This window comes from Nelusetta ayraudi, unplaced genomic scaffold (genome assembly GCF_046127955.1).
Source record: "Nelusetta ayraudi isolate G7.1 ecotype Tasmania unplaced genomic scaffold, CSIRO-AGI_Nayr_v1 ptg000017l, whole genome shotgun sequence".
In the NCBI taxonomy this organism is placed as follows: domain Eukaryota; kingdom Metazoa; phylum Chordata; class Actinopteri; order Tetraodontiformes; family Monacanthidae; genus Nelusetta; species Nelusetta ayraudi.
Genome location: NW_027466067.1, coordinates 3,349,572 through 3,361,695, shown reverse-complemented (window position 1 = coordinate 3,361,695; position 12,124 = coordinate 3,349,572). Strand labels below are relative to the sequence as shown.

Sequence of the window (12,124 nt, the reverse complement as noted above, 5' to 3'; positions counted from 1 at the left end):
GTTGCTGCATGTTTTTCTTTTTTTTTGTAATTGAAGTGAACGTAAGTGAACAGCAGTATTGCTCATTTATGGACTTTAAAATCAATGTTGTTAGTTTGCATCATGAAAAATACATTTCTATCTTTGATGCACAGCCAGCCTACAGTATTTACTATGCTTTAGCTTCTCAGGTAACACAAAGCCAGAAGTCTCCTTGCTTTTGTATTAAATACAATCAAAGATCACGTCGAGGAAACGGAAGAAAACACAGGAGACACACAGGAAAGTTTCCCATAATTTATTTTGTACAGTAAAACAGGTTCAGAGGCTGCTTTTGATTCACAAGTGGCTTCGTGGAGACGATGGGGGGGAAGATGGACTTAAAACACACCCAGAATGTTAACACACTTTCTTAGCACTTGTGTGGTAATGGACTTATCTTACAAAGATGGATAATCAGTTTACCAGCCAATTGTGACAAAGAGTCCGGTGTCAATGACGTGCAGATAAACATATGCTTTCTTATGGGGTTGCGTTCAAAGACGCCACAGCGCTCCGACACGGTCGTTAGGTGAACACAGAACCGGAAGCCAGTCACGCCAAGAGCCAATAGAAGCGATAAACACATAATGTACTCTATTTCCTGTATCACTTCTTAGAAAGGCATGGGAGAGTGTCAACTGTTCTGATCATGTGAGCAGAGCGCTGTGGGGTCACTGAACGCAGCCCTGTTGGACAGGTTATAAGCCTATGAAACGATCTGCTCGCTTTAATTTACTTTGGGGGCCTGTATGCGATCTTCCTGCTCTTTAGCACCGACCACCTGTGTCTCTTCATGTAGTACAGCAGGGGGATGAGGATGGCCGAGCCCAGCAGCAACTGAAACACAACAACAGATTAAAGAATAAGAGTTAGCACTTAAAAAATAAACTTGATTTGAAGTCCCTTTAAAGTTTTCCGTTTTACCTTGAGTCCCATGCGTTTGCGCTGATCGTGTTCAGGCTCGGCAGCCCACCTCAGGAAAGTACACACATCTTTAGCCACCTGGCTCATGGTAGCTGGGGTTCCTATGGCAACAAATACACAAAATCATCAGTACTGGTATTTTGCGAGTAAACTACACCGTTGTTTCCTCAGTCATAGTTGCTGGTCGCAAGGGGAACCAGGACGCGTCGCGACTCACCGTCATCGTACTCCAGCACCTCGTTGTAGATGGGCGGGGCCATGCCAATGGCCTGTCCAGGGAAGTAGGGGTTGTAGTAGAGACCCTCCCTCACCGCCACACCTGTCGGAGGCTCGCAGTATCCCGTCAGCAGGCTGAACACGTAGTCCTCTCCTCCGTGCCTGGTGGGACACCACACGTCAGCGCCACAGCACACAGCAGATCAGACGCGTGCGAGGAGAACACCTTCCAGTCCCCTCCCCCCGCCCGCGACGGCAGTACCTGGCATTCACAATGTAGCTGAGGTCAGGAGGCAGGGCTCCGTTGTTGGCAGCGCGGGCGGCCTCGGGGTTGGCGTACGGCTTCGGGAAGTAGTCGGAAAGCTTTCCCGGCCGCGTGAACATCTCTCCGCTCTCGTCAGGACCGTCCACGACCTCCACCTGAACGCGCAACACACAATCAAAGTTGAGCAAGGAGGACGGCGGCGCGGACGGCAAATACTGGCAGGACTCGGACATTCATTACTCGATTGTTTTTGCGGTGGAAAGGAACAACACAACTCCACAAACAGCAGTCTGAAATCACTGCAGGACACTGGACTGGAAAATGTTCCTCCACAACATTCTGTTGAACTTTTTAATCAATTCACTTGGAGATGTTCATCATTACTGGGACTGCATGAACAGCTGAAGACATTCAAATTCTGAATCTATTTCATCAATGAAATATTTGATTTAAAGCGAGTCAACATTGTTTAACTTTTCTTTTCTTTTTCGAAGTTCAGAGGCTTTATTTTAAGTCCCGTTTCAGTTAGCCTCTCACCTCCTCAGCAATGGCCTTGACCTCAGCCTCGGTGTGCGACACTCCCACCAGGTTTCGGAAGGCCAGGTACTCCATACTGTGGCAGGCTGAACACACCTGCTTGTACACCTGGTAGCCACGACGAACGCTGCAGTGGAGGACACACAAGTGGGTCAGAAAAAAAGCTGCAGATTGTCTGAGATTCCTTTGAATGACAACGAATGTGTGCGGGTCCCCATGAAGTGCGGTGGCAATGTCTTTGTCGTGATATTAACAACATTGAAGCTTAAGACGACGGAAATCCAACAGTTGATAGCAGACAGACTTGGATGAAAATGTAAAAATTTAATCAAATTTACATTTAATTTGAACTCATTTCAATTAAAAAAATATCGAACTAACCCTCCCACCCCCAACCCAATCCGGGTCAGTAATGATTGACTGTGCCTGCATGTGAGTGAGCGAACCCATCGCACCTGGCATGGTCCAGAGAGGACAGAGGTCCAGCGTGGCTCCAGGGGTAGTTAGGAGGGTGGAGCTCAAGGTCAGAGGCTCTCACAGACTGGTGCAGCATCAGGGCAAGGCCCGCCCCACCAGCTGTTACCACACCGAGCGTCGTCAGGGCAACCTTTCTGCTCCGAGGTAGGCTGGCAAAGGACATGTTAGCCTGGGGAGACATGACATCACAGCAACGCATCAGCCACTCAAACAACACTTTATGGCAATGTAAATAAATTCATTGTTTTATTAACTTCTCTTATAACAAGATGATGAATGGATATTTTTTAATTGCATGTTACTGAGCACAGTTTATAGACTTTGTCTATTTGACTATGTAATCAAATATGTACTGTATGTAAGCTGATAAATGATTAAAACTGAACTCATATCAGGCAGCATGTTATCATAATCCATCATGATTGTTTGTGCTCATATTTGAGGCAAATATGATGAACAGTTGATAGTTAACATGGCAGCTTGATTCTGACAACAATTAACTGAAAAAACATTCAAGCTCCTCAGTCCTAAATGTGTAGCATAATAATAATAATAATAATAATAATAATAATAATAATAATAATAATAATAATAGTAATAGTAATTATTATGCCCCCTTTGGAATGCATACAGCCATATTGACTGGATATGAGCAGCTTCATTGTTCAAGTTACAATAGGTTACGATACGCAAGCTTGTCCTAATGAACATGCCCTTCAAGTCCCACTGCTTCTGTAACAGGACAGCACTCGTCATGTGACTACGTCCCAAGTAAACAGATACATGATCATCCGCCTCCAGCCAAGAGGGGAAGCTTTTTGAATACAGGACACTTGCGGCTTCTAGGAGATGATTTTGCAAGAAAAAACAAAAAACAAAAAACAAAAAAACTAGTGAAACTCAAAATGCATTGAAACAGCTGCAGACCATTGTGGTTTTTCTCTCTCTCTTTTTTTTTCCAGATTGGACTAGTACTTTTTTGGTATTATCGGTGTTGAATAAGCCACTCGAGTTGCCTTAGCTAAATTGCACGTACTAGAATGACCTGGCCGACAGAGAACCATCGCGGACAAAATAAAATGAAAAGATGAAAGATAAACATTTATGACCGGGGGAGAAAGTTATACTATAGCAGGCTATATTTTGACCCAGGTTGACGATGAGCAAAACTGAAGGTAGGGAATACACGCGGCAGTGGATCACTGATGAAGGTGCGGCATTATATTGTAAAGAACGGCTTTCTGCACCGGAAGTCCTCGCAGTCCTTGAAACGCTAGAACGTTAGCCAGCTAGCAGGGCTATGCTAATTTAGCTTTCTGAGCAAGGAAGGGTAGCTGAGGGAGCCGCTGGGAGTAAACAACACAAATGATGACAGAGCCGACATGAATAACACCGAGAAAGCTCGATGAAATGACACGCAGCTTTGTGAGAAACCGACTAAACAGAAAATGTCATTCAGTTCCCTCATGCCCTCTTGCCGGGTGGCCGAGACAGCATCATGAGCTAGCCGGTAGGTTAGCTTGCTAATAGTAGAACTCACTGGCAGGCAAGTCAAAGCATACATTCAAAAATATATCTACGAAACAGCTGCTCATAGGAAACGACGATGGTACAATAACTAAAATACGACAGTTATAGTGACTTTAGACCGGTAAGAGATAGAAGGGACAAGAGTGACCTTGTGTCACCCCACTGAGTGGATTCGGGCGAGTGCTGGTTGAGTCTCAGGCTTCCTAACTGGCGCTTCGCCTAAACAGTTTAATAGACACAATGACACATTAATTTAAGGACTCACGGTGGAGGTCTTGATGGTCTTAGGTGTGCTGAGGAGAGTCCTACCGCTCCCCGACAGCACAACAGCTCGTAGCGCCGCCATCTTCTCCGCAGATCTCTGCACTGAGAGAGTCAGCAGCTCAGGCCAGTAACCACTAACACGCTGTACTTCCGCCGGCGCCTTCAAAATCTTGAGAGCCTGCATCAAGTCCTACTGTTCGATACGATTCATGAACTCGTCCGCCAAAATAAAACGACAGCGCCATCCTAATAACTCATGTTACGCTTAATGATTTATATCCTTACTTCTTTCACAATAAAAAGTTCAATATTTTCAATTTATTATAATTTTCCTGCAACATATAATCTTTCAAATTAAATACTGAATGGACTTTACTTACTCAACAGACTTTACAACTATATAAAGGATTGATGTATTTTTTTTTTTTAATACAAAGTGAATTAAAGGTGACCACGTGCTATTTCTTTGACAGAAAAATAGATTCACAGTGTCAAAAATAGAAAATACAAATACAAACCTTTACATTGAAACATCCTTCGCACATCTACCGGAAACACAAATACGTCGTAATTTTGTCTATCTTGGATGAACTTACACAATCTTATTTTACGCAACCTTTTTTTTCTTCTATTTTGTAACATCTTACTAAACAACTAAACAATGCGATAAAATTAGAACGGAGTGTGTGATTGACGGCACTATCACACTATTATCTCAATCACAAATGGCCGTTTTGCTAACTATTCAGTTGGAGTTGTGTTTTTTGTGGAACTGCTTATGATTCCTGGAAACATTTGACCGACATTAGTTACTTGCGTACAATAAGACAATACACATACACGTCGGTATTCTCGGTCTTTGTCCGGCTTTAAGTTATTCAAGGCATCTGGTGATTTCTTAAACATTCTGCTTTTGAACTCATAAGACTTTTAACCCAAAGTTTTATTTAACAGCGACACTAGTGAGAGAATAATCTCACTAGAGATAGTGCTTTTGACATTTTTCAAATAAGATTTATTTATTTATTTATTTTTATTTTTATTATTATTATTATTATTATTATTATTATTATTATTATTATTATTATTATTATTACTCTATAACATTCACAAGAAAATAATTGAACCATAAATTGATTATGAGTCTTACTGACCTTTTTAACCATATGGTTCAAAATGCAGTTGGCACTTACAGTAAGCTCAACTGTAAACGGTACAATCATGTTTGGATTCTCCACAAGATGGAAGCACTGCACCAAAATTGAAAAATGAGAGTGGAAACGAGAGTTTTGGATGAGTGGTAATCACACTGCTACATAAACACAACACTGCAAACAGATTTCAGAACTGGCTGAAATATAGCCTTATATTTTCAAAGGTGAATCTTCTGACAAACAAGGTCGAGGCTCAGCAAATTTGAGGCACCATCATGCTAACAGTAATTTAAGAAAGAACAATAAAAAGAGTATAATAGAAAACAAAACACATTGAAATATATTGATTTTCTCTGTATTCAATCCACTGCATTTCACAGCCTGCTTTTGCATCAGGCTGTTTCAGAGCCTGGAAATACACTAATTAATTGTAAAGATTACCCAGAGGACAAAAGTTACCAGGATATGAACACAAAGGTGCAAAAGAGAAATGTACAAACTGTGTTTGGTGCATGTTGTATGTTCTCCCTGTGTCTGCGCGCGTTTTCGCTCGGTATTCTGGTATTCAAACTCATATGTTAGAAATGTGAGTGTGGACGTTTGTTTTTCTCTCTGTGCTGGCCATAATAAAACTGCAACAGCCTTGACAAGACAGCTGGGATAGACCACAGCACCCTGCGACGCTGAGTGCATGATGGAAAATGGATGGATGGAATTACATGGTGCACAAATGTTTTAGTAAAATGATGAAAAAATCTTCACAAAGTCATTCAAAAAGAGTACGAGGGTGTGGGATGAGTTAAAATCCATTTGGGACACGAGCTGGAACACAAAATCTAAATAATGAGCAAAACATGTACACTGAAATATGAACATTGAAAAAATAAAAATATCCAGCATGTTTGAATGACATCCAGTTGGTCGATTATGAGCAGAAGTGCGGATGGATGTTTGCTGTTTGACAGCAGGTGGGTAATAAACTATTCATCCACCCCAGCATTCACCGCCTTCGCCTGTCATGTTTGCTTGACAGGAGGCCTCCGCTGACGCGACGCCCGATACGTGCCGTGTATCCCAGGCCCCCAAATGTATACCTGAAAAATAAATAAATAAAAACAGCTGGATATCAGACAGAAAGTCTCAAAGCCAAAGCTTTCAGAATTAGTCTGAAAAACTGTTGGAAACTAACTTCAGAGGCACAGTGGTGTGCTTGCGTGAGGATCCAGCAGTAGGTACAACCCACCCACCCCTCCAAAAACAAGAACCAAGAACCAAATTGGTTGAAGGTGGAAAAACAGGCAGAAGAAGGTGATGGCAAGTAGACAAGACCTTTATGAAGTGGATGGCTGATTACCAACAAGAACCAGGTGTGACTCAATTGCAGGTTTGCTAGTAGCACAGATGAGAGTGTGTGAAATCAGGTCAGCCCACTACTCCCACTCACTGGAAAAAAACCCAAAAAAAGACCAAAGCAAAACAGAATCATTCCTGTATGTTGGTGAGAGAAAAGTGTGCTAGATCAACACGAAGCAGAAGCAAGATTCAACAAAATTAATTTGTGAGAATATATTTTTATGAAACTCTAATGTATATATCTAGAACTCAAAGGCCACACTGATGGCACAGAACTCTTTATTTATTAGACCAGACTTGTTGAAACATGCCCAAACTTCCCTGAATCCAGGCTCCTTGCTTCTTACTTTGCTGTAGATTAGAAACTTCTGTTCACTCATGGCAGAATTGCACGTATCAACAGCAGGATTTATTGTGAGCACAAAGCTTGGAAACAATGTGTTGTAACTTGTCGCAAATTGGTCAAAAAAAAAAAAAAAAAAAAAATTGCTCGTTGAACGCCTTCCTCGCACTAGTTTCGCAAATGGGCCACGCTTAAACAGAAAGTTCATGCCGTGAATCTTCGCAGTAATGCTTGTATACATAAATTAATTACAATTATTGAATTAGCTTGACTTTCCTTTTCTTTCCAATAGCTGAAAAAGTTCCGTCTAACCTTTGCCTCTCAAGTGTTTTGACTCTTCCATCAGTAACAATGCTAGGGAACATAGGCCTGGATACACAAAATACATATTGTAAAATCCCATAGTAAACTGGTGGAAAATTAATGTGACTGCAAGATCACATTCCATAATGTCATCAGTTTACAGAAATCCAATTTATTTCCCCGTCATCATTATCCGCCCTGATTTCTCACTGTTGTTATCATGTAGTTTCACAGTGGCAGGTGGGATGCGGGGGGTATAATTAGTATATAATTAGTATGATGGGTTTTGAGCTGTATTTCAGTCTGCATTATTTTTTTTTTTTTTATAAACCTTACAACTAAAAGACAAACCAAAAGAAGGCAGCAGGTATTGGCCGTTGTATGTGCCACCTTACCAATGAATATTACATGCAATTATATTCTCACACTCAAGTGTGAAGAAAAACACAGGAAAACCTCAACATTCAAAATGTTCTGTTTTTTGCCCAGAAAGATGAATAATCGCATCCATCTTTCATTGATGCATGCTTTAAATATTAGCTGCCAGTTTTGTTTTTCCTGAAGGCAGCCGAGCTGAACAAAACATTTCTGTCGAGCCGCTTCAGTTTGCGGCTGTGAACCCGGAGACAAAGGTTGTGCCTTTTAATCAGCGTTAAAATGATTTGTTTGTTGCATCTGCAAAAAGAAAAGAGGTGAAGAATAGCAATGAGACGAGATGAGTGTTTTCGCCACGCCGGATTGAAAAGCTCTCTGTGTTTTTCTCTTCTTTTTTTTCCCGTTGCAAGTTTGGGGACATAAACTTATTTTTTTCTTTTAGCCAGAGTTGAATGTGTTTTTCCCTCCATTTCCAACTCAACAAAGATCTTCCCCACTACCAATGAGCCTGCGACACGTTTAATTAACACATTGAATGCGGCCGAATCATAAAGCCTTGGTTACTTGAAAAGAAGGAGAAGAAGAAAAGTGACAGATGAACATTCGCAGTCTGACAGCTGAAGTAATTGTCTCAGGTCTTGGAGTGGCTGTCTAGGCCGCATGCTGGGTAATTGTAGACGTGTTAGCTGTCACGGAGATTACAGCCTGTACATCAGACACTGCGGGGAGTGAGTGAGTGTGTGTGCGCGCGTGTGTGCGCATGTGTGTCTGTGCACGCGGGTGCTGTTCACACCCGAGCGTTATGTGACTTCCAACATGGTGAGTGTGAGAGAAGACAGGTGTTTGTTTAACATGGCTGTGCATGGACGTGTGTGTGTGTGTGTGTGTCTTCTCAGACCTTTAATCACAGTGAGCGCCTCTTTGACAGGCAAATGTCTCTGCAGTCCAAGTGTGTGACATCTGATGCATTAATTATGCTGACGCGTGTGTGTGTGTGTGTGTGTGTGTGTGTGTGTGTGTGTGTGTGTGTGTGTGTGTGTGTGTGAGCAGAAGAGGATAGCTGGAACACGATTTAAGCGCTGTGCGGAATTCTCTTGTTTGACCACCAGGGGCCAGTGTTTAAAACACCATGTGTGCTTCAATGGTGATAAATCTGCTAAAGCAAGTAGCACGCTGGCTGATTGTTAATGAAGTTTTCGTGGTTAGCAGTTGTGGGGAATTTGCTGCGGTTTCATTTGGCAACCGTGAGCTGCTGTGTAGACACAATAACAGTCGTGAATAATGGTGAATTACAGGCATGCGCCCCCTCCCCCTAAAAAAACATAAAATATGTATGTTTCTATGTCTGCTATTTGTGTGTGTGTGTGTGTGTGTGTGTGTGTGTGTGTGCGAGCGCGTACGTGCCCGCGTACTCAAGTGTGTGTGCACTCTCTGTGGAGGCTGACAAATGTTGTTTTCATCTGAGCTGAAACATCTCCCTCTGGCACAGGGTGCGCAGGCATAAAAGGAACTTCAAAATGTCTTTCATAAATACATGTAATGCACATTATGGGCTTCTGGCAATAAATGTAGTGCGGTCCTGCGAGGCGATATAAGTCACTGCCAATGAATCCTCGGCGGCTCTCTCTGTTTGAAGTCGACCACATTGTTTTCTTTTGCACGGTCCCTGTGATCTTGGATCAAAGAATAGATTAGCAAGTAGCATTAGCTCATTCATGTATTGATAAAAACTACACCTTTTTTTTTTTATTTATTTTTTTTTAAACAACCGTCCCCTACACATTCTACTTGTGTGTATTCTAAAGAAACTGAGACCCTCTCTACACAAACACGAGAAGTTTTGAAACCAAACTTTTTTGGGAGCTGGTTACAAAAGGAAAAGATCCCCATCCACACTGACGTGGTGATGAAAGCTATCTCTGTCCACATGAACACGTTCCAAAAACCTCTGGTTTCAGGAATCTACAACTGCAGCTACTTGTGGATGAAAGACAAAACCGTGCATACCCGTGTTCATGTGGACGGCCCCTTAATGCTAATGCCATGACCGCTTGCTACAGTACAGGCCTATCCATGAGAACAGCGGCTGTACCGGGATTATCAGAGCAATTTAATCCCAAATATTAACAGTGGTTTCTTTGTGTTTGGCCAAAAGAAAATGCTCATTTTGTGTTTTGTTTTTTTTCAAATATATTTATTGAGCATCGGCAACAGAAAAAAAAAATACATACACGAAAGACACGTGCAAGATACAATCCGGTGCTTCCCTTTTTTTTTTTCCCTCTTCAAATTTCCCACCCCCCATAATGGACAGCAGCGGGTTCCAGGTGCAGGTGAATTTTCTGAGGGAGTCCTTAAAGGAAAATCTCAGCCTCTCCAGTTTTAGATTTTGTAAGACTTCCCTGAATCACCTATCATAAGAAGGGGGAGAGGCCTGTTTCCAGCAAAGCAGAATTAGACGTCTGGCAATCAGGGTGCAAAAAGCCATAGAGTGGCCCACTTCAGGCGTTGGTGTTTTCAGACTGGGGACACCAAAAAGAGCAGAACGAGGGTGTGTCATTTTGTGTTTTTGATCTTTTGATCTAGTGCAATCACGGTCGCCTCACTGTGAGAGGGCCGATTGCTCGGGAGGTTCTTTTGAGTGGAGTTTACCTCCAGTGTCTGCATGGCCGCTCTCCAAGTGCTCCAGCTTCCCCCCCCACTGTCTAAGACATTTGGCTAATTGGCCACTCTAAATCGTCGGCAGGTGTGAATAGTTTGTCTCGACCTGTGATGTCAATCTACACAGCTGGGCTGGGGTGGACTCTAGCACCCCGGCAACCAAGGTGGAGGAGAAGTGGTGACTGGAAATAATGGATGGATTAATGTAAAAAATTCTGGTTAAGAGAATTGAATGGTTGTTGAGCAAATTGTCTGTATGCCATCCTCAAAGTGGACTTCTCAGATTTTTCCTGCCACACGGGCAACAGTCTGAAGCTTTCTGCCTCGGGCTACACACTCTTCACATCTGTCGGCCACTTCTTGCTTCCAACATCACTGAAAACACTCTGTTTAAGTGTGCCTCTTTCAAAATGTTCCATTTTCTACACGGGCTGTCCTGTGGGTTGCTATCTACGTATCATAAAGCTTTGCTTTCACCGCTCAATCTTTTTATCTCGACATTTACATGTAAGAAAACCAGAAAAGCACATTTTAGTGCCAGGAGGGAGCTGGAGCCTCTTGCCTCTCTCTCAGACCTTGGAACCTTGCGTGACTCCTTAAAAGTCCACCAGATTAGAGCGTAGAATAATGAGCCACACAGAGCATCCTTGAGACTCATAAGCAGGTCATTGCATATTCGTGACCTTGATGGACTCGGCAGAGGCGGCGTCAGAGTGAATAAATAACATCCGGCCTCTCCTCAAGAACACAGGGGGAGCCGGCAAGAGGAACTGATGGAGATAGAGAACAAAAAACAATAAACAGAACAACAACAACAACAACAACAACAACAACGAAAACAACAACAGAAAGTTTTTCTGCTTTTCAGTCGTGAGCACAGATGCATTTTTCCTTGGCTTAGTTGTGCCATTATGAAGACTTAAGCATGTTTTATTCAGGAGGTGAGACATTTGAAAGTCGCTCTTATGAGTGTCGCACCTTGATGGCTGAAGTCTCTGCACTCCAGTGTTTTCAAGGCCTTCCAAACTGAATTCCAAAGATTTTTTTTACTGGCTCGAAGGTCGCAAAATAAACAAGATGAGGGCACAAGTGGTCGCAACTGAATTTTCTGAAATACTTTTTTACCAGTGTAACCACAGACTTTCATACAGCTCTCAGTTTGAGGTAGTCTGTACGGAAGTGCTATGCATTCAGTGGATAATTATTTTTTTTAGGCACCTTATCTCGTATTTATGAGCAAAGATCTCGTAATTATGAGTTCACGATCTCGCAATTATGAGAAAAGATTTTGTAATCATGAAAAAACGTCTCGTAGTTATGAGATAAAATGAAGAAACAGGAAACGTCTAGAAATCCTTTCTAATCAGTGGGCAATGATGGCGCTATTGCAGTTAATCTACTATTGCTACCTTCTCGGTTGGAGACACTAGGAAATACTTGCATTTCTTAAAACTGGGGATAGTATTAATATTATAATGTTAATATTTGTATGTCAACACTGCGCAGGTACGGAAGCACATTGCGAGATCCTGATCTCATTACTATGAGATCTTTTCTCGTAATTACGAGATACGATGCCAAAAAAAAAAATATATATATCAAGTGAATACAACACACTTCCGTATGTCTGCTTAAATGACATGTAACCAGGTGCCTGACTGGTCTTCCACTGCAGAGAACAGCAGTCGTGGCAGCTCAAAC

General features: G+C 42.2%; 1 protein-coding gene across 1 annotated transcript; it reads right to left on the bottom strand.

Moving 5' to 3' along the window:
* Positions 1-262: 262 nt before the first annotated feature.
* cyc1 (cytochrome c-1) lies at positions 263-4,389 on the bottom strand. The gene is made up of 7 exons (XM_076024787.1): positions 4,236-4,389; positions 2,419-2,609; positions 1,964-2,090; positions 1,424-1,581; positions 1,163-1,323; positions 946-1,046; positions 263-858 (listed from the first exon to the last, which is right to left on the bottom strand). The coding sequence occupies exons 1-7, from the start codon at positions 4,314-4,316 to the stop codon at positions 754-756; spliced, it is 924 nt and encodes a 307-aa protein (XP_075880902.1). The 5' UTR covers positions 4,317-4,389; the 3' UTR covers positions 263-753.
* Positions 4,390-12,124: the final 7,735 nt, after the last annotated feature.